Genomic DNA, 27,184 nt, shown 5'->3' on the forward strand with positions numbered 1-27,184 from the left:
AGACATGGAAAATGATGAAAGAATTAAAAAGATTTACCTTCTGGCATAATTCTCGACATGACAACATGTGTAATAGACAAAAATAAAAGATCTAAGCTGTGGGATTACCCCAATTTTGTTTATATATACACAGAGAGGGACTGGAAAGAGAGGTGCTTTAGAATGGAAAGAGCAAAGAATGAGAGAGAGAAGGGAAAGGGAAAAGGGGGGTTGGGGAAAAAGAGAGGGAAAGAGGAAACAATTCGAAAAGAAAAGATAACTCACGGAATCCTGTGCTTGTATGATGGCAGCTCTATGGGGTTATTTATATTCCTGTGTAGTATTTTGGTTTTAAATATATTCTCAGTGAACATGCATGCATTTTGCAATCAGAAGAAACCCATCGGAAGAGTCAACCTGCCTCATGGGAGGAAGGGGAGCAGAGATGCAGAAAACCTGATGTTCTCCCAGCTATGACTCACCCCTGCAAGAGGATTTCAGGCCTGGAGCAGTGGCCCAAGGACTCCTTCCAAGCCCGCTGACCTGGCCCCTGGGGAGGTGGAAGAGGGTGGCTGGATGAAAACCCATTAAGGTGAGGGGGTGCCTGGGTGGCTCAGCTGGTTAAGCATACGACTTCGGCTCAGGTCAAGATCACACAGTCTGTGAGTTCGAGCCCCGTGTCAGGCTCTGTGTTGACAGCTCAGAGCCTGGAGCCCACTTCAGATTCTGTGTCTACCTTTCTCTCTGCCCCTCCCCTGTTGACACTCTGTCTCTCTTTCTCAAAATAAACAAAAATAATAATAAAGACAATAAGATTAAAAAAAAAAAAAAAAGACCTGTTAAGGTGACACTAGCGACTCCACAGTCCCCCTCATCCTTAGCTTGAAGGACTGGCAGGTCCTTGTAACACTTCATTCAGAGTCCTTAGAGTCAGGTGGGCCCTGACACACCGTGCTGTCTGTTCTTCAGTCTTCAGAGACATTTACTTTAAAGTTAAGGGGAAGTTAAGAAAAGTCTTATTTTTTTAAACCTCTGTTTCCATGAGAAAGTTGTTTCAAGGGCCAGGAAGTTCAACTCAAGCTGTCTCCACCAAGAAAGAAAACCCAATTGTAACCCAAAAGCAGTTCGAGCTTCAAGGATGGCTTAATTCGCTGGCTCAGGGATGAAACCCAAAACTCTGATGTTCTTTCTGCTTCCCTTTCTCTAGTCCCCTCCGATTACTGTGTAGACAGCCCAGTGCTCTTTCTATGATAGAAAAATGGACACAGCAGGATCAGAACTCACGTCCTAGTGCTGGGAGCCATCTCTGAAGTCCGGCAGGTTTGCAAGGCCTCCCACCATCAGATGGTGACTGGCGTCTACACCCACTCAACCCCACTCAATTTCTGCTTGAGCACCGACCCCCCAGGCATCTGACTGACTGACATCAGGGGTGATTTGCCTTCTTATGCCAAAAATATGTGAATTGTACCTTGTGAAAAAACTTGTTCTAGGAGTTTCTTCTTTTGTGATTATAGGAGCAAATGTTACATTTCCTGAGAAAACCTGTTTTTCTTCCCCTCAAAAACAGGCTATTGGCCCCTGCTCACAAAGACCTAACTCTTGCCTTCGCTATGCTAAAACTTTGCCTTGTATTTGAATGCTAAGATCCTTTCCCTCTCCATATGATAAACATCTAGTCAGCTACTTCAGTCTCTATTGGTAAAGGTTATGCATGAGTCTTCTACCAATCTATGTTCTGGTGAATTTTTACATACCAAAGAATTTGTCATCTGAAATCACTGTCTAAGGCAATTGCCACTCCTGTTTTGTACCCCACATATTTTTTCAATAAATAAATCTGACTCTCGAGTCAGAGCAGAGACGCCTGCCTGGTGAGGAAAAAGAAGCCGAGGCTTTCTTGCTCCCTTTTGCTGACACCGTCCATCCTCCAGGGAGCCCTGGACCTGCTGGAGCTGGACTCCAGTGTCCTAGCAACTCAATATCCAGAAGAATAGAAAGAGAAGACAGGTCCCTCCCAGACCAGGACCAAGGGACATGTTGATTGGTGTAAGCTAGTCAGAGCCAGGCCTGCAGCTGAGAATCAAATCAATAAGCCACATCGCTGAGAAAAAGGAAGATGTACACTTTCTTAGGAAATGGAAGGGTACTGTTGAAAATATTGTAGAAAAAGGGAGGATAGAATCCAAGGAATCAACTGCCATGAAAGTGCCATGTGCCATGTCAAAGCTCCGTGATGCTTGGTCCATTCAGTTGTGCAAGAAAATGAGGCCTCTTCATCCCCAGGGGAAATTAAAACTCAGGAACTTTAAAAAAAGTCCTCACAATTCAAAAGGCAAACAGGGGGCCTTTTCCTTAATGGAACAAAAATTTTGATCAAAGGCAAAAATATCCATTAGATCTCAAGTTCCTGAATTTAAAACATCAGCTTTTTCCACTAACTAGTGACCTTGGCCAATCCATTTAATGACTCTGGGTCTGCAAAATTTCCACTGAATGTTTGGGGTCCCTTTTGGCCCTAACGCTATGTTGAACTTCCCATTTAATTCCCACTTAATTTCCCACTTCCTATTTCCTCTGGTTCCTATGTCTAAGACCTGAAGGCCATGATCTTCAGAATCTTTTCTCATTGAATGTCACTGATCCTGATGGAAACCAGGCACTGGGCGATGGCTCATGTGCTAAAAATGAGAATGAAGAGGAGTAAAAACAACTTGGTTCCTGCCCTCGCTCAGCTTGAACCAGCAGAAGCCAATGGAGGAGTTGGGTATTTCACACAAATACCTGATGGCTGTGATGAATGCCAACAGAGCAAAGGCACCCAGTGCTCAGCCAGGCCAGGGGAGATTTCCGTGAGCAAATGGCCTGTGGGCAAAATCCTGAGGACTGATACAAGCAAAGGGAAAAAGGGCAGGGGAGACAGAGGGCAATACAAACAAATGTCCTACCTTCTAGAGCTCCCACGTTAGAGGGAGTGCTAATCCACATGCTCCACAAACACATGGTAAGAAGCAGAAGCAGTAGAACATTAGGGAAAGATTCTAAGAGGTGAGATTATTCCTGCTCAGGGGGTAAAGGGCTCCATGGAAGTGGGAAGAGGAAATCTGATGACCCAGCAGGCCCTGACCCAGGAAACACAGAGAGGGATCCGCACAAGGGGTGTGGCACAGAAAGACCAAGGGGAACGGGAAGCGGTCCAGCCCAAACCAGGGCACGCATCCCAGAATAACTTGGTTAAGTTTTATTCCAAAGATCTTAAAGCCACAACTTAGAAATTTACTGCTAAGGTGTGCTTTCTGCTCCGGATCAGAAACTTCCCTCTAACTCTGGCTCTGAGGCTGAGACCTTCTCATTGAAATCCAATCCCTCCCTGGTCCGTTTCTCTTAGTTCCCCCTCGAGCATCTTCATGAGCTTCTTTGCATCTGCCCACCCCCGGATGTTCATCCAGCCCAGCAACCACGTGTGACCTTGTCTTCACCACTGACTTGACTCCCGGGGTGTCTGCTGGTGACTCTGCACAAATTAACCACAGCTCGGTCTTCCCTGGAACCAGCGTGGACTTCCCCGGGCTGGGACCCTTGTGCACTTCATCACACTGAATTATTTTTAAGCAGTGGAGTCACTCACTTCTCTTCCCTCCAACCCAGTCTTACATGGAGGTCCAACCTATAAGACGTGGAAGTGTAGTTTTATTGTCATTTAGTCCATATATTGCAAATGTACAACATTTGCTAAAGAAAATCAATGAAACCATGAAGCCATTCTGACATGCAAACTTGAAATCAACAGCTAATGAGGCATAGATAAGCTTTGCTTTTCCCCCCTGATTGCATGGAACAGTATATTTAACACTTACAATAACTACTGTTTATAAGTGTCGGTGTGATAAACGCCTGATTGCTCCCATCCCTTTTGCCAGCGCTGGTTTTGGCTGTTTCTCATTTTAACTCCCAAGATCACTATTGGCCTTGATATTTCAAGAGCCCTGAAACTGATTGGAAAACAAAGGTCTGTCCTCAATTTCTGTTGGGAAGTTCTGTCTCTAATTACATCTAACAAATGCTCACACTCTTTCCCATGAAAATTAAAGTCAAGTGTGAAGCAAGGGGGGCTCACTCCAAGTGCTGACATCGTGCATGACACAATATCATCATGACCCGGGAGGCTGTCTGTTGTCACGTTGTCACGTTGCGGCACCAATCTGTGCTGAGCAGCTGCAGCCCACAGGGGTGGGGGTGGGGGCTGCCGCACCAGGTCACATGATCCAACCTGATGCCGGCCGCGTCTCTCCCATGCTGACGCACAGCTGAACGAACATCCAGCACAGGAGGATGACAGTGATGAGGATGACAGCGGCTGACATTTGAGCACTGCTCCTTGAGGACTCGCATCACCTAACTGCATCTTCAGTGTGACCCTGCGAGGGAGGTTCTGCCCTTGCTATCGGTTCTGTTTGGAGAAACTGAGGCACCGGGTACTGTTTCAAAGACGTGGAGCCAGGATGCAAACCTAGGCAGGCTGCAGAAGCTGGGCTCTTAACTAGGTCCTCAGTGTGTAAGCATTCATTGAGATAACAGTACAAATATTTCATTTGCTGCATCTTTCGTTAGAGTTCAAAATATTTAATCAGTAAAAGCAGGGTGACACGTGTAATCCCCACTAAGCCCGTCCATGGAACGCTGGCTGGGCAGCCCTGCTGGTCTGGTTTGTCACCCCTCTGACGGTGTTCGTGCAAACGGCTAACAAACACAGGCGCACAGGTGCAGTGAGGAGGCTGAGCCCAGGAAAGCATGATGGGAGCCAGAGCCAGACAGGCCCAGGAGGCATGGTGGCATTCCAGGAGAGCTGTCGAGGCAAAAGCCCCAACCGATAGGACTTGAGGACTGACTCCGTGCAAAGGGGAGGGCAGGGAAGGGATTCAAGGTGAAGTGCAGGTCGCTCCTGCGGGACCAGTTGAGTGGCAGGGTCAGTTGTCAACATCACTGATTCTCTCCTTCAGCGGACGTCTGTTACCGGTCCAGTTCTCAGCCGGCAGGTGGAGCAGGGGACACTCAGGACCCTCCAGACTCTGAGCCAGACTCACGGGCTGGAGTCCTCGCACCAGGACTTAGTGTCTGGGGGACCTTGAGGAAGTCCATGAGCTTCTATGGGCCCAAATTTCCTCTTCTGCATAAAGGGACCTATCCCTATGGAAGGTGTAACGATTTAAGTCCATTCCCTTACACGGAACACTTAACATATTCTATTTCTTGGCACACAGAGAGCATTCAGTGATGATTTACTGAAAGCATAATTATTAAATTTTAGAGGTAATGCAGACAATAAATGAGGACATAACATCAGTTGAAGTCATCCGAAGAAAACTAGGCACAGCAAGGAACCGAGTGACAATGGGAAAGTAAGGCAAGAAGCCTGCCTGAGGAGGTGACATTGAACAGACACTGGAATCGCTGAAGCAGAACGTGGAGGCTCCAGGCGGGCCGATCAGCAAGTCCAGGGGCTCTGATTTGGGAATAAGCTTGGTGCCTCCAAGGAAAAGTAAGAGGGATGCGGCAGAGGAGCAGTGGACGAGCGTGAGGGCAAGTCCAGGACCCGATCATACGAGGCCACCCGGGGCCCGCCAAGGAGTTCGAGTTTTGCTCCAAGGTGAACAAAAGACAACGCAATGTTGTAGGAAGGAGCCAGGCTGCCTGGCATCGGGTCCTGACCCCAGCTCTTCCGAGGTGTGTCCTCCAGTATCCTCATCCGTCAAGTGGGGATAATAATAGTGCCTACCTCCAGAGTTGTTGTGAAGAAGTTAATATTTGCTTAACCAACTGAGCCACCCAGGTGCCCTTGAAAGTTGCAAAGAACAGAAATGACACCCAGTGCAGGTTAAATGTTGCCTAAGCATTAGCGGCCGCTGCTCTTCACCACCATCACTGCCACCCTCACCATCACCATCATCTGTGGATTCTGAGCCGGGAAGCAACATACTCTGAAGTATCTGCAAGCACAAAATAGCACTCTGGCTTCCGCAAGCAGGTTATAAAGGGCGCTGACTCCCGAGAGCACCGGAGGGAGATGACTGTGTCCCACACGAGACGGAAGAAGCAGACGTCTTAGGCTGACGGTTCTGTGCCTGTAGATTTCAGCGTTCCCCCAAGAATATGCATGTGCCGGGTCAAGCTAAGTAAAGCTTTAAAATCTACTGCCTGCCTAAAGTGGATGTGCTATTACCAAAAAGGAAAGAAAAAGTGATGTGGAAAAATAAAATAACTCTCAGGCTCCTCCTTCAAGAGCGTTCTCAGTAAAAGCCAGACTTCAGAGATCATGCATTCCTCACAGCCTCTCCTTCAGACAGGCCCGAAGAGCTAACAAGACAAAATGGGAAATGTTGTTCCTGCAACTGTCCAAATACAACACAGATACAGAAAAAAGAAAGAGGGGCGTTTTTAACTATTCAGAGGGGCATATGTTAATTTTCCTACATGAGAAATTTTTAACATAAATCCATCCTCTGATCTCTGGCTGAAAAGAAGGGACATTGGGCAGATGTCCTGAAAGCCAATTTGTGGGAAATCCTCACCTTGTGACCCCACTCCCCAGGACAACCCTGCTCCGGTTTAAAACGTATCTTGTTCAAATTGCTGGGCTCTGGGGGCAAATTTTGTTCTGTACCCTTTGTCCAAAGTAATATTTTCCTCATGTTTTACTGGGCACGCATTAATAGGGCAATGAATCAAAGGCATGCTACAAAACCGAGATGCTTTTGATTCTTGCCGTTTCAGGAAATAAAAATGGCTAGTAGTACAACGAAACTGTTCAGACACTGAGCCGAGGGCTGTGTGCCCACTAGTGGATTTCATGTAGCCATTTATCCAACTTCAGTTATTTATATAAAACTTGGATGATTTTTATGATATTATATTCCCCTGACTATCTCCACTGGCATTGCTTAATATTTGTTTGCAATTCTTTGTTCTGCCTTAAAATATAATTTAAAGGGAAATTGGCATCATTCTCTTACAAAAACTAAGTCAGGATTGCTTTCCATACATCGGAAATATTGGTGGAAAGTATGAAAGGGTCAAAGTGGAGTAATGTGATTCGGGAATCTGTTGACAGCAGGGTGGGGAGGCCCCCAGCAGGGTGGAACCCCGGCATGTCCCCACTGAGTGGAAAATGAACTTTGGATTTTGGATAACCGCAGCTTAGCTCCATCCTGGAAAACATCACTTTGGACTGAAACAGAGATGATGTGACACTGTTAACCAAATAGCTAACCGCGGGTTAGAGGCTCAGTTTATTTATGTTTTAAAATTTTTTACTGTTTATTCATTTGTTGAGAGAGAGAGACAGAGACAGAGAGAGAATCTGAAGTAGGCTCCAGGCTCTGAGCTGTCAGCACAGAGCCCGACACGGGGCTCAAAGTCATGAACCACGAGATCATGACCTGAGTTGAAGTCAGACACTTAACTGACTGAGCCCCCCATGCGCCCCTAGACACTCAGTAAATGTCAGCACCAATGATAATACTTTCAAATGCCTTATGGAAGCCTGCGTCTTTTTGCCTTCATAACCCTGTCCCCCACCTCCGGCTCGGAGCATGCCCTTAATCGCAGTCTCTGTGTCTCCCGGATTGTGGTCCCTAAGACTCCAAATCAACGCATGCATGGATTTTGCAGTGTGACTTTCCTTGTTTGGGAAAACAGATGAGTGTTATTAAAGTCTAGCCAGGTACTCTTGACAGATAATGGAGGTGATCCTGTCTCTGTTCTCCTTGCTAATAAAAAGAGAGATTAGCAACGGTTAATTATATAAATTTATTATCCAAAGATACACTTTTTTCCTGAATTAAACACAAGTCTTGAGAGAAAGCTGCAAATGAAGACAGCTGTCCATTGGAATGACTGTTTCAGAGCATTATTTCACAGGTCCCTAAATTCATCTTAATTCTTCCCGGCCACGCAGAGCAGAGGCTGCTTAGTGGATGGGGTCAAATGAAAGGCTGTTCTTTCCCAGAGACAAACCTAGAACTGTACCCACTCTACAGGCTGCTCATGTCGGCATCTCTGTTTCTCACGCACAGTCAGCAAATGGAGTGTAGCAACATCGCCCACCTGCCATCCCTCCCCCCACAAAAAGAAGGCACTGCCCACCCTTGCTCGGCTTTCCTCTCCATCAGCCTGGGGCTCACAGGTCATGGCCAAAGCTTCAGAGTTCAGCCTGGACCCAAAGGGGGTCTTGAAGGTGGAAACTGTACTTCAGGATGAAGGAGTGCAAAGACAGCTGGGACTCGGGGTCTGGTGGCCACGGGGACACCGTGCCAGTGTGGTCTGCTCACGTCTGGAGTTTCATGTGGGTAAGAATAATCTTTTATCCAGCGTAAGCCCCTACATATAACGTCTGCATCACTCACAATCCCATTTGATTATTTACCAATATTGGTGTTAACACCACGTCAGGGGAAATGCAGATTTAAGCCCTTAAGTTTGCTGTGAGATACAAATTATGATCTGTGTCCTACAGATAAAAGACCTGAAATTCAAGAAGATCAAGTGACTTGCCCAAAGGCACTGAGCCCACATGAAACTGAGCTGTGACAACACCCCAACTTTCTCAGCCTTCAAAGCCCCTGGATCCCGACTTCTGTCTCTGGCACGGTGCCCAATGTGTCCTATTGCTGATGATGAAACTTAGTTCTTAAAATACATGCAGAAGTAGAAAATTTCACTTTTTTAATTATTGAAATGGCCACCGACTCTCCTTGTCCAGCAATTCTGGACTGGGCCCCCATATGTAGGTCCCTGGCTGTCAGCAGGGACTCTTTCCTGCCTTGGCCATCACTGTCAGGATGCCTGGAGTCTAGAAGCTGCCCAAGGGCCTAAATGGTTGAGCTTAAAACAACCTAATGAGATTTGGAGCACCTGGGTGGCTCAGTCAGTTAAGTGTCCAACTTTGGCTCAGGTCATGATCGCACAGCTTATGAGTTCAAGCCCGTGTCAGGCTCTGTGCTGACGGCTCAGAGTCTGGAGATGCTTTGGGTTCTGTGTGTGTCTCTCTACCCACCCCCCACCCCCGCACAGTCACACTCTGTCTCTCTCATAAAAAAAAATCTCTCAAATAAATAATAAAACATTAAATTTTTTTTCAAAAAAACTAACAAGATTCAAGATAGAAACAGAATCCTACAAGGTCAAATTAGTAAATGTTTCATTAAATCTCCTCAAGATAATACACTGGCTGCATTTAGTCTTTACAAGCATTACACCCCATTTGCCACGATCTCATAGGTAAGTTGTCTTACTTTGCACCATTTCCTGAGCGTGCAGAAAAATCACAACCGTGCACGGATAGAGAGTCACTTGGAGATAATTAATTTTAAAAACAAATTTTACAGGGGAAAACAATGAGCATTCAATGTGGGAGTTTGGTGCATTTTAATACCTCTCCTAGAAGGTAGAGTGGGGTCATCCAAAGTAGGAGTGCCTGGGCCGGACGGGGGTCCTGACCACGGCTCCAGGGACTCGGGGTGGGGGGCGGTGCAGCATCTCCATCAGCAGGCATTCGGCCCTTGAGAACGTTCCTCCTCCTTATACTCCAGAGATTCTTATACACCCATCCCTGATCCCCACATGCAGTGGGGGTGCAGACTCCCTCATCTTAAATGTGGAAAATCCCGGACAAGACACCACCCTCGCGGGTGAGAGAGAGCCCCCAGCCCGGCCAGGGCGCACGCTCAGGAGCGCGGACCTCACAGAGCCAGGCTGGCTGCCCTTCGCCACAGTCACTATTTCACGTGTGCAACGACCTTCTCTAGCTCAGAAACAAACACTTCTTCTTGTGGTTACACTTTCTCCATCGGCACCAGATGAAAATGCATCTGTGAGCACGTTAGGGATGGGGACCCTCTGCCCTGTCCGCCCTCAGAGTCCTGTCCTTTATGTCGCAGCGATAAGACCTAAGAATTTCTTCACATGATGAAGCCACTGAGCAGAGAAGAGGAAGCCATCCAATTATCTGTCATTCATACCAATTTATTAGCTACAATTACATAATTTCAAGTTCTCAGAGAGCAGCAAGTTCATGGTGCGTCCCCACATGAATTTCCTCTTCAGTGTTTTCTCCGCTTACCCTGTCATCCCACTTCTAGAGCTGACTTAGGAGGGGTGGGAGTGGGGATCTAGGAACTTCTGGGGACCCTACACGGAGGGGGCACCCCCTGGCAGAGATCTCTCGCACTGATACTCCCAATGCCATGCACTGAGTTCATTCTCAGACTTTCACAGCCCCTTTGGCCAAACCAGAAAGAGGCTGTCTAGACTGGCTTTTTTTTTTTTTTTTTTAATAATCACCTTTTTTTTCCCTTTGAACAACACTTTAATGACCATTAATTAAAAACACCAGAAACAGCATGCTTTCCCATTGAGATGCATCCTCTCTGTGCGGCTGAGCCCTCAAGAGCTCACTGTTTGTTTAATTGCATGGAATTCAGCCTCTTTCTTTTCTTTTATCTCTCTCTCTCTCTCTCTCTCTCTCTCTCTCTCTTCCTCTCTCTTTCTTTCCTTCTTTGCTTCTTTCACTTGAAAGACACAGAGAGACAGAGAGAGGGCATGAGTGGGGGAGAGAGGCAGAGGGAGGGAGAGAGAGAAGGGGAGAGAGAATCTCAAGCAGGCTGCCTGCTCAGCATGGAGCCCAACTTGGGGCTCAATCCCTCCCATGGCCCTGGGATCACAACCTGAGCCAAAATCAAGAGTTGGACGCTCAACCAACTGAGCCACCCAGCCACCGCTCAGCCTCTTTTCTTTCTCACTTTGGTCCAATTTGCGTCCCCAGGTCTTCCACTCATCACTGAATGAACATACTGGGAACACCAGCTATGTTCCAGGTGCTCCGAAGCAATGACCGAATAAATCAACATGGCTCCAGGGCTTTATGCCTCATCTTCCACACGGAGGATTTACTTATATCTCCAAATACCCAACAAAAACCAAATACTCTCACGAAGCAACCTTGTTTTAATAAGATGAGGTTGACTCTGAGCACTCGTGCACTATCTTACAACATCCTTTTCATTGCCAGGGTCTCAGGGAACCCTTGCTGGGAACCCTAGTAATGGAAAGTTCACCAGGAAGACAACAACCATGGATAGTGGGGGGTGTGGGGGCATCTGGGGCTTCAGAGAGTTCCAGAAATAGTGCGGGCCCGCACAGGAGGCTCTCGGGAAACATTTACAGAATAAACAAAACCCACCAGGGCCACCAGTTCAGCCAAAAAAAATTTCACGCATGTCTATGGATTCTGGTTCCTTCCATAAAACTAAAAATAGCCAGATTCCTGAGGGTCTAGGATGTCAAGCTCCCTTCTAAGTGCTTTCATAATATTAACATTTTCAATTCTCAGGATGCCATGAAGAAGAGAGGATGATGAAGGTCCGGGGAGGGTAGCAGCAAGTCCCGGGTCACCCAGCGTGAGCGGGACCCAGCTGGTTGCCCTCTACAGATGGACCCCGCTCCCTGTGCCACCCCCTTCCCCCCCACCCCGCCCCGCCAAGGAAGGCTGCTCTGAAGCTTGAGTCACATCTGCTCTGCCCTACACAGCAGGGGTCCTTCGCCTGCCCTCACCTTTCTCTCAGTGCCTGGGCCTCAGTCATGCTCGCCAGGTGTAAGTTGCCCCCACACAGGTGCAGGCTGGCTGTGCCACCACCCGCAAGCAGCCTTCCTAGTGTGGGGGGAATAGCAGGCCAGGTGTGCCCGTACCAGGTGTGCCCATGCCAGGTGTGCTAATGCCAGGTGTGTCTGGGCCAGGTGGGCTTGCCAGATGTGTCCCCCTAGATGTGGCCCCACCAGGTGTGCTCTTGCCAGGTGTGCCACTGCCAGGGCAAAGCGTGTCCCTCAGAGAACCAGTATCAGCTCTTTCTGCCAGTCTCGTGGATCGGAAAGGGTGGGCGGGAGGGTCAGGCATTCAACGTGGGGGGAACAGCAAGAGCAGAGGCAGAGATGCAAGAATGGGAGGGGGTCGCAGATTGGGGAGTTTCCCGGGAGGGACCTGCAGGTCAGCAGGCTTAAAGACGCCGTGACAAACTCAAAGGGTGAGGGACAAACGGCCGGGCCCCAGTGGCAGCTGGGTCATGGGGCCATCTGGCAGAGCAGACTCCTGGCCTGCCCACGGGGTCAGCAAGGAGGGACCCGGGCTTCCTGCTGCCCAGAAAGTGAGCAGGTGGGAGAACACCCACTACCTGACGTCTTGGTTTATGCAGAGACGCCCTTTCGGTCAGCCCCGAGCAGCGCCCTCATCGGGCCCCGGGTGGGCACTCAGAGCCCGGAGCTCGAATGTTTTACCTGCTTAGTATTCGCCATGAAGACAGGGTTTATTTGATATTTAGGTACACTTTAATGGACGCTGAAAAGAAATTAGAGGATTCATTTAAAGAATAAATGCCACCCAACCCCCACCCCCTACAGGATGAAACGCCTAACTGCTTCCGCTTAATGGAAATGGAAATCACCTCTCAAAACATTACTAAACTAATAATGGTAATTTTCACATGTTCCCACAACTACCAAGCTGTTTTTCTCTTGCTTTCATGAGCCATGACTGGCAGATGCCTGTTTTGTGCCTAATCACCCCTCGACAGCCTCAAAGACCTTAAGTTCTTGCCACGCCATCCAGGCTGACCTCAGTGGCCATGCTAAGGGGAAAATTTGTTAACACAGATTTGTTAACATAGATTTGCAGGAAGAGACTGCAAAATCTATTCAATAGCACTGCTCTGGGGAAAGGAAAGAGTCACAATGCTTTCTTGACATTATTACACTTAACATTTATTCACAGGTAGGAAGCTGCCCCTTACCGGCAGCCCTGACCCCAGGAGAAGAGAGGAACTATTTCCGTGAGACCCATGAAAGGTAAGCAAGGCTCGGCATTGGGCAGAACAGCATTTTAAAATGGCTTACTTCTGGTTTCTCTCCCTGTTACACCTCAAGCCTCACATGTTAAGGGGCTGAAATTCACCTCTGTCTCTCTCGGGTCCCCGTGCTTGTAGGAGGCTTCTGAAAAGTTGTGGAATGGCCAAGAGATGTCTGGCCTCAGTGAATCGTTACAGGACCGTGTGTGATTGATGCTCCTCTATTTTCAGTAATGACCGAGATGCTGTGGGCTTCAGACCCACACACTGAACACCAGGGCTGACACCCCCCACTCCCCGCACCCACGTCCACAGAGAAGCAGCCTCCTCCGTGCCCTGCCCCCAGTCCAGAAGCAGACCTGATGTCTGTCACAGGTGACGGCCGTGCCTCTGTTCCCTAATGCTAGGATCTTTCTAGAATGCCCAGGGGGACAGTTGCTCTGGGCTGGTGGGAGCTCAGAGCCGCTCACCGTCTAGTCTGTTAGACATGCAGTTAACTCAGAGAAGGAGAAACCATCCATTTCCCAGAGAAACCTTCCCCAAGTCACCTTTGAAACACATATGGAAAGAAGGAAACACAACAGTGCACAGGCGAGGGCAGCATTTCGTGTGGGGAATTAATATTTTTTCTTGTTCACAGACTCTAACCATAAACATCGAGCTTGGAAAATTCAATGAGAAACTGTTTCACATCTAGAGAAGCAGTCTCTAAGTCATGTGCATAACCATCCCCATTTCTGCAGACTGTGGCTGCCAGAGGACGCATCTCTTTAAAAAGAGAACGAAAATGTCTAATTCTGCCCCTTGGTCTATGAGACAACCTCTTGGGTTTGAACAGCACTGGCTTTGTGTCTTCCGAGTGCGTGCATTTCCCGGGGCCAACCTGATGGAAGGGGGTGGGGGGGGTCTCGGTCGGGCACAAGGTGGCCTCTAGCCGCCCCCCGCAGTGCTTTCTCTCCTCCCCGCGGCCCCCCACCACCCCACATCTGTCCTGTGCATGCCCTTGCACTGCACTGCTCAGGCCCCAAACTTCTACTACATGCACCCAGATCATCCTTCTCCACCTGTCTGCGGGGCCAGCTTCTGCTCACAGTTCCAGATCTTGCCTGGGACCCCATCTCAAGGTCCATCTCTGCTGGACTCCGGGGGACACTTCTCTGCCTCCTTCAGGGGACTCTGAGCCCCCCCACAGCAGCAAGGCAGCCGCCCATCCCCAGCGACGTGTCCTGGGGACCAGCGTGGGGCACAGGGCTGCCCAGAGAGAACCACTGTGCGCACAGCGGGGGCACTTTCTCCGGCTCACCGGTATCCTGAGCTCACCGAGTGCCACAGGCAGCGCCCCCGGTGTTTCCTTGCATAATTCATTCAATCCTCGACACAAACTCAGGAGGGAGGTACCTCTTACCAGCCCCACTTTATAGGCTCGGAACCCAAAATTCAAACTGGCTAAACAACTTTTCTAAACGCACACAGCTGGCAGGGATATGGGATTTGAACCTGGAAAACCCAAAGCCTGTGGGTCTCCCCACTACTCAATTCTGCCTCCCTGATCATGGCAAGCTTTCTCTATTTCTATTTTAGAGATTAATGGAACAGAAAAGTCAAATTAAATCACGTGTCCCCACAGACCACTCCACTAATGAACGCCAAAGACCTCATTAGGTTCCACGTGTTTTGACTCCTGGTTCTTGTTCAGTATGTCTTACTTCATTGTCTAAACATATATTTTTCTTTCTTTTTGCTTACTTAGAACTACATGCAGGTGATGGAAATTAGGTCTGGATGAGGGTATAAAAACAGCACTTTTTAAAAAAATTTGTTTTCTAATGTTCATTTATTTTTGAGAAAGAGAGCGACAGAGCACAAACAGGAAAGGGGCAGAGAGAGAGGGAGACACAGAACCCGAAGCAGGTTCCAGGCTCTGAGCAGTCAGCCCAGAGCTCAATGCAGGACTGGAACTACAAACCCTGAGATCATAACCTGAGCCGAAGTCCAATGCTCAACCTACTGAGCCACCCAGATGCCCTGCAAACAGCACTGTTAAAACTTCCTTCATTGTTGTACCTACAGAGGGCGCCCCACTGGGGGTGGAGTCCACACCTCCTTCCCATTGAAGGTGGGCTGACCTTGCAATTTGGGAAAGGGCTCCCTTGCCAGGTACCAGCCTAGCCTTTTCGAGACCTAGAATCTCTTCTCTCTCTCTCTCTCTCTCTCTCTCTCTCTCTCTCTCTCTCTCTCTCTGTCTGTCTCTCTCTCTCTCTCTCTCTCTCTCTCTCTCTCTCTCTCTCAGTGAACTGAGCTACCATATAGGAAGATGGACCACTCAGCTGGAGCCAGGAGCTTAGCTGTTCCCTTGGGTAGTCTGGCCACCCCAACCAAGGAATCAGCCATGTCGACAACCCACCCTCTCTGCAGAAATCTCAGCTAAAGCGGCACCTGCATGCCCTAGCTGAGCCCAGCCGGCTGAGCACATCAAGAATAAATCATTGTCTTAAACCACGAAGTTTTGGCACGCCAGGTGAAGCAGCCATATCTAACGAAACATGATACAACTGGAAATTCACCTCAAGCAAGAAATCGCAGATGCGGTCTCTCACTCGTGGAGGGATCCTTGTTGTGACTACTGCTGGCCTCTGTGTCAGCATTCTGTCCTAAATATTATGCTCCTGTAAAACCCAAGGGCACAGCAAGTGTATCCTAATTATCCACCGTCAAACCAGACCAAAGAAAAAAGCAAGCTTTTTGTTTCTCTGCCAGACTGCATTTCATTTTTCTCTTCTCTCCGTGGTTCAATTCCCCCTCTCCCCCAACCGCCTGCTGGCCTCCGCCAGCTCCTGAATGGCCCGCTGTCCTCTGGCCCCCAAGGTGGGGACTGCCGGCCCCCAAAGAGGGCTCCACTGGCGACAGGAACTGAGCTCAGGCACTAGGGTCACCAGGGGGGGACGGAGTCCTGGTCAACAACCTGGGGAGCACTGTCGGCAGGGGGGCTGGGGCACCAGCCCCAGAGAATTTCCAGGTCCCAGCCTCGCCCCTGAGAACAGACCTGGCCTCATGCCCCTGACTGTGCAGCCACTCACCACTCAGCCTGACTGGGACTTCCTTTGTGCCAGTGTCTGTCCTGACAATTGATATTTATAATCTCTGTGGATGTGAAATGTCCTCTTGGATCATCTCTAAGACAAGAACACTACAGAAGATGAAGGTTTATCCTCATCTTTTTCTTTTAAATGTTTATTTATTTATTTTGACAGAGAAAGAGAAAGAGAGAATCCCAAGCAGGCTCTGCACGGTCAGCAAGCACAGAGCCCAATGCAGGGCTCGAACCCATGAACTGTGAAATTATGACCTGAACGAAGACTAAGAGTCAGATGCTTAACCAACTGAACCACCCAGGCATCCCTATCTTCATCCTTTAGGTAAGGAAGTAAAGTCCAAGTTACCCATTCCTGGGGTCACCAGTTCCTGGGGTCACACATGCGTTCATGCAACGTCAGAATTCCTGCTCTCTCAGCCAATTCCAGCAACTTTCTTCCAGCAGAACTTGGAGTGGAGACGGAGCTACTCAAGTGGGGCACCGCAGGTTCAGAATGCACACAGGCACAGGAGACTTGGTCTCAGCTGCCTGATTTCTTGGCCAGAGAGGAGCAGAGTGGAAGACATGGAACACCATGGAAATGTGGTGACTTGATTATTAACGCTGGACTGTGCCCAGGACCAGAGGAGGAGCAGGGGGTCTCCACTATCTCTCCATTTCTAGCCCACAGGCTCTGGTCAGCCTTCTGCCCATAAATGAGTAGCAATCCTTGCTGGCCTCTTGTGTGGTCTGAGTAGCCTGCTCTGCCCCACCCCTCCCACCCCTCCCGCAGGGTGGAGCTAAGTAGACCACAGCTGGCTGGTCGACATTCCCACTACACTCCAATCTGTGGGTATTTAACTGCATGCAATTCTTTTCTTTCTCTTTAAGTTTTATTTTTGAGAGAGAGAGAGAGACAGAGACAGACAGAATACAAGTAGAGGAGGGGCAGAGAGAGAGGGAAATGCAGAATCTGAAGTAGGCTCTGGGCTCTGAGCTGTCAGCACAGAGCCCTATGCGGGGCTCAAACTCATAGACCGCAAGATCATGACCTGAGCCGAAGTTAGACACTTAACAGACAAAGCCACCCACGTGCCCCAGCTGAATGCAATTCTAGTCACTAGAGTATCATTGCCAACAATGAAGTGGCCCAATTACCAGAGAAATTCCAAAAGGAATTTTCTGAAGGGTAGTCATGACTGGAGCTGTTGACTCTACTGGATTTAATGTCCATAATAATCATTACTACCCTTATTTGTATCTTTAATGTTCAGCTTCCCACTTCCCATAATTCTGTCTTTTTATCTCCTTATTTTCTCTCTACTCCATCCCTATGTCTTTCTTCTTCTTCTTGAAATATGATGGATCAACACATACTCCCAAAGTGGCTAACATAAATATTTCACCTTGGTGCTAATCTTATTTCTTATGTGATAAGCTCTGTATTTTGGACTCAATGTCCTATCACACCAAGCACCAGCGGAGAGCCCTGGATGCCCACTAATGCCCAGTCTTCTCAATGCTAGAACCTGGGCTGTCCTTGGCAATCCTTCTCCCAAAGCTGGGAGTGTTGATCTTGACTCCGCCCTTGTGCCTGGGAAGGCCTATCACAACTGCCAACTTACTCAGTCCTCTACAACTAGCTGATCATCCAGACTGACAACAGGATTCTTCCTACCCACTTGCTGGAGAGCCAACCTGTCACAGCCAGGTTTAGCCTTGGGAGAGGGTATTCTCCTTCAGCCAGGTTCCCCTGGCAACAAGATACACATGTAGCTGTACCAACAGTGGGTCCCCATTCAAAAATTCGCTCATCCAACACACAACATGACTTGCTGAACACCACTATGGATGCTGTGCCCTTCCATGCCCTGGCATGTAGTGAGAATCGACGGTCTGCCAGTAGACAGTACGCACCCACTCCCATCCTGCTGCTCACCTGTCTGCCCAACGATGGAGGCGCTCAGTCTGTGGGGGATCCTTGAGGACACCTTCAGAGTCACTCGGATCTGGTAATACCTGAGGAAAGAGCAGAGGACAGGCTGATGACAATCAGACTCCTTACTGTTGTCTTCTTCCAAAAGTAACTAGACTTACTCCTAAATGCCGTAGAGAACCACAGAAGCTTCTGGACGGTGTGTATGATCATTGGGCATCAAAGAGGGATTCATTCAGTCATGACGGTGGGAGAGGGACAGGAAGGGGCCAAGATGGAAACTGGACTTGCATTGACAGGAGATCACACAAGAGATCATCCAAGACACACACAAGGTTGGTGGCGGCAGGGAGAGGGGAAGGAGCAAGTGGGTCAGTCACGTGGCACAGGTACAGAAAGGGACATGGTTTTTCTTTGTCAGGGAAGCCCATTCTTTTTTTTTAAATTTTTTATGTCTTTTATTTATTTTTGAGAGACAGTGCAAGCAGGGGAGGGTCAGAAAGAGAGGGAGATACAGAATCTGAAGCAGGCTCCAGGCTCTGAACTGTCAGCACAGAGTCTGACGCAGGGCTCAAACCCACAAACCGCGAGATCATGACCTAAGCCGAAGTCAGATGCTTAACCAACTGAGCCCCGGGCGCCCCTCTGTGCCCTTATTCTTAATACTTCACCCCGTTTCCAGATCCTGTCATCTCAGGACACCGTGCGTGTTCCCACGCTGTCAGCAAGGCCTCTGGTCTGGCCGCTGCTGCCACAGGTGCAGCCGTGTCTTTTGCAGTTAATGGCCCTTTTGCTCACAAGCTCTTAGGGACATGTCTGACGTCATAATTGTCCTCCCCTTCCAATGATTTCAAGCCCATTGAAATGGAATGTAAATAAAACCAAGTGCAACAGAGGTAAAATGGACCACGAACACATCCATCTCCAATGTCTCACGAGGTTGGGGCGGGGGCTGAGGGGGAGGTGACACTGCACCATGAATGTCCTCATAGGAGGGTCTGTGGATGGCCTCATGTTTGTTTTGTGTGTATGGAGGGCAGAGGAGATGCACTGGGGCCAGATTCATGGCCGGAAGTCAGGTGACGTCACTCGGTCACTCGTGAGCTGTGTGGCCTAGAATATACCACATAGCTTATCTGAACACATTTCGGCATCTGGAAAAGGATAATTAAAAACAAAAAGGTCTCTGCCATGACTTCCACTTCCCGGAAAGATGGAGTGGACATCCTCTTCCCCAGCCTTCCCACCACATGCGACTAAAACCTCTAGACAGCGGAGATAAAAGACATTTACAGAAGAAGAAGAAATCAAACAGTCTAAGGACCTCAAGTTCTCAAGTTCCAAAGAAAGTGTGGTGAGTTCTCTGCATTTTGTTTTAGCCTCATATGTCCCAGAGAGAAGCCAGCTACCCAGAAACACTAATGGCTGCAGACAAGAGAGACAGAAAGAGAGAGAATCCCCATCAAAAATGCCTGTTTTCTCCAGACAAAGGACCAGAAAGGGGGCAGCCCAGCATGACAGAAAACTTTCAGTCAAGAGTAGCTATATTCCACACAAAACCTGTGGCCACACCTCCACCCACACCAGCAAAGGCAATGGAAGCATCGATGCCCACTGCACCAGGTTTTAATGAGACACCGTCTTCGCCCAGCAAGAGAAGGTCTTTGAGAAGGGGGCCAGATTTTCACTACAAATGAATGGTGATGAGGATCCCGTCGACCCGATTTAGTACAGACCTTGTGGGGAGGCCCGAGTTCCTACCCTCCTCGCCAAGCAACAAGGGCACAAATGTGCTCAAAGCATTTCTAACAACAGGTCAAATGCCATTCCGTGGAGAAAAGGTGACCTCCTTGGTCAATGGTCCTAAGATGGGCATCCATAGGCAGAAACCAAACCAAAACCAAAACCAAACAAAAAGCTCCACTTAAATATCACACTATATGCAAAAATTTATAATCAAAGTGGATCATATACTTACATTAAAAATGTAAAACTATTAGACCTTTTTGGAAGGAAAATAAAAGAAAGCTCTGAAGTCTAGGGACAAGGGCACCTAGGTGGCTCAGTCGGTTAAGCATCTGACTTTTTCTCAGGTCATAACCTCTCAGTCCATGAGTTCAAGCCCTGCTTTGAGCTCTGTGTGGACAGCTCAGAGCCCGGAGCCTCCTGATTCTGTGGCTCCCCCTCTCTCCATCCTGCCCCTGATTGTGCTCTGTCTCACACTGTCTCAAAAAATAAACATTTTAAATAATGTTTAATAAATTAAAAAAATAAAATCTAGAGATAAATAAAGAATTCTTAGACTTGACCCAAAAGCATTGATTCACAAACACACAAAGTGATAAATTCAACTTCATCAAAGTTAAAAACTTCTGTTCTGCAAAATATGCTATTAAGAGGGTGATATTCTATGACGAGTTACATGGTGAGAGAAAATATTTGCAAATCACAGGCTGCTGCCATCATTATTTATGGATTCTCTGCCCATGGATTCTGCCACTTGTTCAAGTTCATCTGTAGCCTCACACTCAATACTCCGACATGCTCCCGGGGAGAAAGGTCTGACTCACCGCATGCATGTGTTTCCACCAGAGGTCAAGCAAGGCAATGCTACCTTCTTTTTTGCAGTTCTCATGGTGTAAACAAATATTGCTTATAGTTTATTTAGTGCCAGGGTTGTTTTTTGTATTTTTGTGCTTTTTGTTGGTGATGCTGCTATTTAAAATGACCCCAGCACTGTAACTCAGGACTAAAGGAAGCTCATCTAATACACTGTAGTGCTGTCCAATGTCCCTAACTGCAAGAAGGCTGTGATGTGCCTTTACCAGAGACAACAGTGGGTTAGATGAGCTTCGTTCAGGCCTGAGTTACAGTGCTATTGGCCATGAGTTCAAGGTTAGTGAATCAAAGGTAGATAGAGAGAGAGATAATAGATGATAGATGATAGATATGAAATAGATAGATGAGAGATAATGATAGATGATAGATATTGATAGATGATAGATAGATAGATGATAGATCGATGGATAGCAAGCACTGCTTTAAACAGAAACCTAAAACAAGATTAGGTATTGATCAGTTGACAAAAAGTTGTGACCAGAGGCTCCCAGCACCCAACTCTATATTGAGGAGCTATGGTTCATCACACAGATGCAGTTTACTACCTTCATGAAATCCACGGGGGAAGCACAGTTAACAGGTAACCTCACACATCTGGGTGAGGGAGACTGAGTCAGAGCAGAAGGCCCCTGCCCTGTCTTAGCAGAGCACTGGTGCTCAGCAGTAGCTAATTATCACTGTGCAGAAATGCTGACTGCATATTGCTAGACCTTTCAGGTTTTCCAGGGAAGACAGAAATTTGGATTTTTTGTAAAACATCTTTAAAACGTTCAACGTTGCTTCATAAATTAGTGACAGTGACAACAGCAAGAGCAAAACGATAAGAGGCAACAAACCACGGCCACCGCATTCACAATCAACCACCGTGCACACATTTACAGGCTAGCTCCCCTGGCGGCAATGATCAGCAAACTCTGATTTATACAAATACAAATGTCACTTCTAGTGTTTCTTTAATAAAAGACCTATGCATTTCCATAATTTCATCATGAAAGGAAGAGAGCCAAATCCCAACCACTATCTCCAGTTTTGATATTCTAATGGCTTCTTCTCTTGAACACAAAATGGGTCAACCATCGCCAGAGGCGATCGCCATCAGAATTCTGTCAGGCTGTGCTGGGAACAGTTACACTCAAGATTTATTAAGCACCACCGGGCAGGGGTCTGCGTCAGGATCCCCGATGTACGCAACCTTGTTGGGTCCTCTATAAATCCTCTGTGAGAGAAAGGACCATCTCAGATGCTAAAGAGAGAGGACACTGGGCCATTGGAAACACCTAACTACTTACCCAAAGTAGTGGGACTAGCAGAGAGCAGTGAGCATTCCTATCCAGAGGAAAAAAAAATGTATTTTTTATTTTTAGCCTGCCACCCCTCACATCTTATTGTATAAGTTAAAGCCTTTTCTAACTAATTCCAAAGCCCTGTCTGGGTTCTTATTCCTTAAAATCACTTGGCATTACTGGATCTTACTCCAAGGAATCAGTCATCATTTTGAACTTCTGCTGCTTTACAGGCACATATTGAAAGGAACAACTTTCATTTAGACTGGCCCAATTGGGCTCTGCCCTGATTAAACAGAATGCTTAAACCCCTTTAATAATTCCTTTTTATCTGACATGAATTTCTGGTGGATCATAAATCCATAAGCCACGTGTCAAACATGACATACATGATATCGTTTGATCCCTGCAGGAAATCTTTGATACACGGACTGTGATTTCCATCTTAAAGATGAGAAAACGAGGCTCTGGAGATGAAGGGATTTGTCCAAGCTCACACACTCAGTAAGTAATGTTAGCACATCTCCAGGAGGGGCCTGATTATTTCCTCGCAACGATTTCCTCTAACCATCTTAGAGCCACCTTCTTCCACTGGGGTCATTCAAGGAAGAAACCGTGAAGAAGGGAGCAGTTACCTCAAGTCCTTGGAGCATAAGCAAGTGATGGGAGAGTGGGTTCCAGTTGGAAGGAAGAAAGGAGCTATGGCCAGGAGATAGAAACTTCTAGATAGTATGCCAGCATGTTCCAGTGGTGTGTAGACTTACACAGGACTCCTTTTGGGAAATAAATAAATACAGTCATCTTTTACTTCACTGGCTTCCATCTGTGTGAGTGGCAGAAACTATCACCTTTAAATAATGTGTGGGCATCTTCCTTCCTTCCTTCCTTCCTTCCTTCCTTCCTTCCTTCCTTCCTTCCTTGTTGGGCAGAATAATGTCTCTTCCTAAGGCAGTCATGTCCTAATCTCCAGAACCCATAAAATGGAATTAAGGTTGCAGATGGAAGGAAGGTTTCCAACCACTTGGCTTTGACATTATTCTTTATTACCTGGGTATACCCAAGGAAAATACAAGGGTCCTTCCAAATGGAAGAAGGAGGTAGAAGAGGAAGAGTGACGGGGAAACCAACATGGGAAAGACCTTACTAGCCACTGCTGCCTTCACAGAGGGAAAGTGCCACCAGCCAAGAAAGGCAGGCAGCCTATATGAGCTGGAGAAGACCAGAAACAAATTCTTCCCTAGCACCCTCAGAAAGGAATATAGTTCTTCCAACATGCAGATTTTAGCTTAGTGAGATCCATTTCAGACTTCTGACCTCCAGAATTGTTAGATTATAAATTTATGTTGTTTTGAGCCATTTAGTTCATGGCAATTTATTACAGCAATAGTAGTAAATGAATGCATACAGGTTTTCAAATTTCTTCCTCGTGACAAAACTAAAGGAGAAAAATGATTACCCCCACATTAACAATATACAAACGGTGACTCAGAAAGGTTAGGTAATTGTCCCATAGCCGCATGGCTAGATAATGGAAAGTTTAGAGACTAAAATGTAGGGCCATTTGATTGAAATCAAGCTCTTATCTGGGGAGGCACACACAGGTGCTTTATTTAAACTTCATTAGGCTCCCTCAACTTCCCATCACTATTACCACCAGGAGTCCAATCACAGCCTTCCTCTGATCACTAATGCATTTCCCTTTGTGTTCCAAAAAGCATCTTTAGAATAGGAATGCTATCTTTTGCTTCTTTGGTATTCCTTAGAGCTCTTAGCACTGTATAAGGGGAGAAAAGGATCTAATAAACATTTGTTCTTGGTTGATCATAGAAATATCCACCACCAGCAGCTGCTGGATGAGAAAAACAATGTCCTTTTCATCTCTGTGTTTGCAGCAACTAATGCAGTGCTTACATATAGTTGGCATTCAGTGTCAGAAGGAAGGAAGGAAGGAAGGAAGGAAGGAAGGAAGGAAGGAAGGAAGGGAGGAAGGGAGGGAGAGGGAAGGAAGGAAGGAAGGAAGAGAGAAGGAAGGAAGGCAAGGAGGATAAAGGAAGGTAGGAAAGAACGAAGGAATGGAAGGAAGGATGGAAGGAAGGGGGAGGGAGGGAGGAAGGGAGGGAGGGAAAGAGTAAGGGGAAGGGGAGAAGGGAGGAAGAGTGAGGAAAGGAAAGGAAAGGAAAGGAAAGGGAAGGGAAGGGAAGGGAAGGGAAGGGAAGGGAAGGGAAGGGAAGAAGGGAAGAAAGAATCCAATAACAGATTCCTTCAAAAACCATGGAGTTATACAATCTACTCCCAACATCTACAACTCTGTGAGTAACTAAGAATCCACATGCAATTTTTTATAAAATGAACAAAACTAGAAATGATATTCTATGATGGGAATACAGAGATCTGTGACATTTTGCTACAATCACTTTCGTATCAGGGATCAAATGAAACAATCACTCTGACCCAGAGGCAGTCAACACGACCTTAAGTACAAATCACTGTGTTTGCAAAAAGGTCAAACCGATACTCTCGAGTCAGAATGCCTAGGTCCCAAAGCCAAATGGGCACACTTCACATAAGAACTTCCCTTCTTGGAGACTCCTTCCTTCCTCAGAGGTGATGACATCTGTACAGCTGCCCAGAACTGTCATGTGATATAAACAGGATGTGCATGTCAAGCCCTTGGTGTGACGCTCAACCTTTAATATTTCATTAAAGAGAAAACATTGTTGCTGCCATTACCCGGATGTGTGTTACACATCCTCCCCGAGCTGTGACCCCGATCTATCCTCCAGCCTCAGGTGAGGTGAGGCAGGGGAAAGGGGATGTCCTGGGTGGGGCAGGTTGAGAGATGCCCGTGGCATGTAGTACTTGATGACACAAAATGGCAGGCACCAGATGTGACCTTCTGCTATGCCACCGCTGTGTCCCTATGGCTAGGAAAAAAATTCTCTTCCTTGGAGTCTTCTGAGTCTATATAGCATTGGGCTTACAAGTACAGACTCTGGATCTCTGCCCTGACTGGCTGTGTGACCCAGCAGGTCAGTGAAGACCCACTCGTCCCTGGGGAAAACTCTCTGGCCAATAGGGAAGCCTGGGAAGTCAGGCCAGTAAGAGAGGCCCTGGTATTCTAAAAAATTAACTAACAGTTAAAAAAAATAAGACCCAGGAAATGACCAATACACTTTCACTGTACACTCATAGATCGACTCATACGTTCTGACAGGATCCGCCTACCATGACAGAACTACAAACCACTCTGTTGGATTTCATTGACCTCAAGAGCAAATGATGAGATACTTTTTCAAGAAAAGTCCACTCTAATATTTCAGTCAAACCTGTCTAGATACTTTGATATGGTCAAAACATAATGATTGTAGTAATTCAGATTCTAGCGGTGTCTCTTTTCTTTTCTTTTTCCCATCTGCTTGCTGATCTGGAAGGGTCCATGTGAGGGTTACCCCATGAACTGTCTGCCCAATACCCACAATCCCCTCCTTCCTTACAAAAGAAAAACCAGATTTTTGCCAGAGAAAGACAAATGCCTACCTAAAAACACTCACCCCTCCTGACTCCCATGCAGCTAGGAGAGATCTTGTGATCTTCCCCCCGTAATGAGAGAAAAGGATGCCCAATGGAGCAAAGAGGAGCCCCTCTAATGGAGAGGTCCTGGTTTCATGACCCCCGGGCTCTCTGTCCCTTCTCTGACTTTGTCTCCTGACTTGATACAGAAAGAAAATACCAGTGGGTACTAGAACAGCCATCTTTGAGCCATGAGGAGAAAGGCCGCATGAAAAGGATGGCTGAGCACAGACAGAAGTCTGAGTCTTTCTTGTTGGCATGTAGCGCCGTCCACTTCCGGACTTCTTGCGATGTCTTGTGAATTTTAAGCCAGGATTAGTCACATGTCTGACAATTTGAGGCCAAACACAATCCTTAGGGATAGAATCTGATTCCAGACACGCCTGGAGCCGTATTTTCTCCAAGGGGAAACTCATTAGAAGTAGCGCAGGCAGTCTGACTCCTACTGTCTTTTCTCTGGACAGTGGAAAGCTGGGCTTTTTTTTTTTTTTTTTTTTTTTTTTTTTTTGCAGTAGAGCCGTTAAAGTCTAAGAATCTAGATTAGAGTTTGGGGTAGAAACAACGCAGGCATTTTTGTTCCCTAGAGTTTAAAGTACTTAGTGGGGGAAAAGGGTCCCCTCTATAAAGCTGGACCTAACACTTGGCCTCCTCCAACAGGGTTTAGGGCTAAAGCCCCAGGTGACAATAAAGCACTTTTAGCTTAACTCTATGAATATGCTGTGAATGCAATGTGTCTGTCCTGAAAACTTCAGGGACGTGGGCGGCCAAAGGTTAAGATGGCCAACCCCTGTGTCCTTTCCAACTGTGAACTAGGCACACCCTCTGCCTGCCATTCTTTCTCTACCTTTGTGTCTGGCGGCATGTGACACTCACATCAACAAAATCCACATTTATTTTTCATGAAAACTCTTAGAATCATATATTGTATTCCCACTTACAGGTACGGAAATAAGGTTTTTCAAAATCCACTCAGTCTTGGGTAGTTTCCTCACACAAATGTACAGAGCAGGAGTCAGCGAGAGACCTCAGGCTAGCCTTCTGCACATACCTAGAGCACATACTCTCTCGCTCCCCCTCAGAATAGCAGAACTGAGTTGCAGGCACTTAATAAATATCTGTTCAATCAAATCGTTTTTGAATTAAATGTCTATAAAAACCCACACAGTTAGGGCTCCTGGGTGGCTCAGTCAGTTAAGCGTCTGACTCTTGATTTCAGCTCAGGTCATAATTTCACAGTTCATGGGTTCAAGCCCCAAATCAAGCTCTGTGCTGACAGTGTGGACCCTGCTTAGGATTCTCTCTCTCTCTCTCTCTCTCTCTCTCTCTCTCTCTGTCTGTCTCTCTCTCTCTCTCTGTCTCTTGCTCTTGCTCTCTCTCTCTCTCTCCTGTCCCTACACTGAATGAGTTCTCTCTCTCTCTCAAAATAAATAAATAAACTTAAAAAATTAAAATAAATACCATATAGTTACTGCATTTTTCATGGTGCTTCCTGATCACACAGTGGTCTATCTATCAACAGTGCACAACTTCATGTTTTTGACCTCAAGTCAGTAGCTTGACACCGGCCATGAGGAAGTATTTACACCATGGAAGCTGACAAACGTTACAATGAGCTTTTCTTTTCCAGCCAGTTTTTAAACATTTCTCAGCATCCCACAGCACCCTCTCAGGACCACTGCTCTATTCTTTTAACCAAAGGAAACATGGAGCCCACACAAATTAAAAAGGGGACAATCTGGAACAGTTCTGAGAAAGCCACAGTTAGATGGGAGTCCAACTATTGAGCCTTCAGGAAAAAATCTATTTATTGCTCCAAGACACCTCACTGAACAAA

The 27,184-nt window shown here is 47.1% G+C and overlaps 1 protein-coding gene across 3 annotated transcripts in view; it reads right to left on the bottom strand.

Moving 5' to 3' along the window:
• FAM135B (family with sequence similarity 135 member B) overlaps positions 1-27,184 on the bottom strand; it is a 183,778-nt gene that overhangs the window by 125,150 nt on the left and 31,444 nt on the right. For all 3 annotated transcript variants that reach the window (XM_029923764.1, XM_029923763.1, XM_029923765.1), the window contains exon 2: positions 17,882-17,961. In XM_029923764.1, coding sequence (XP_029779624.1) covers positions 17,882-17,961 — 80 coding nt within the window. The remainder of the gene's footprint in view (positions 1-17,881; positions 17,962-27,184) is intronic.

The sequence above is a fragment of the Suricata suricatta genome, chromosome 15 (assembly GCF_006229205.1).
Source record: "Suricata suricatta isolate VVHF042 chromosome 15, meerkat_22Aug2017_6uvM2_HiC, whole genome shotgun sequence".
NCBI lineage: Eukaryota > Metazoa > Chordata > Mammalia > Carnivora > Herpestidae > Suricata > Suricata suricatta.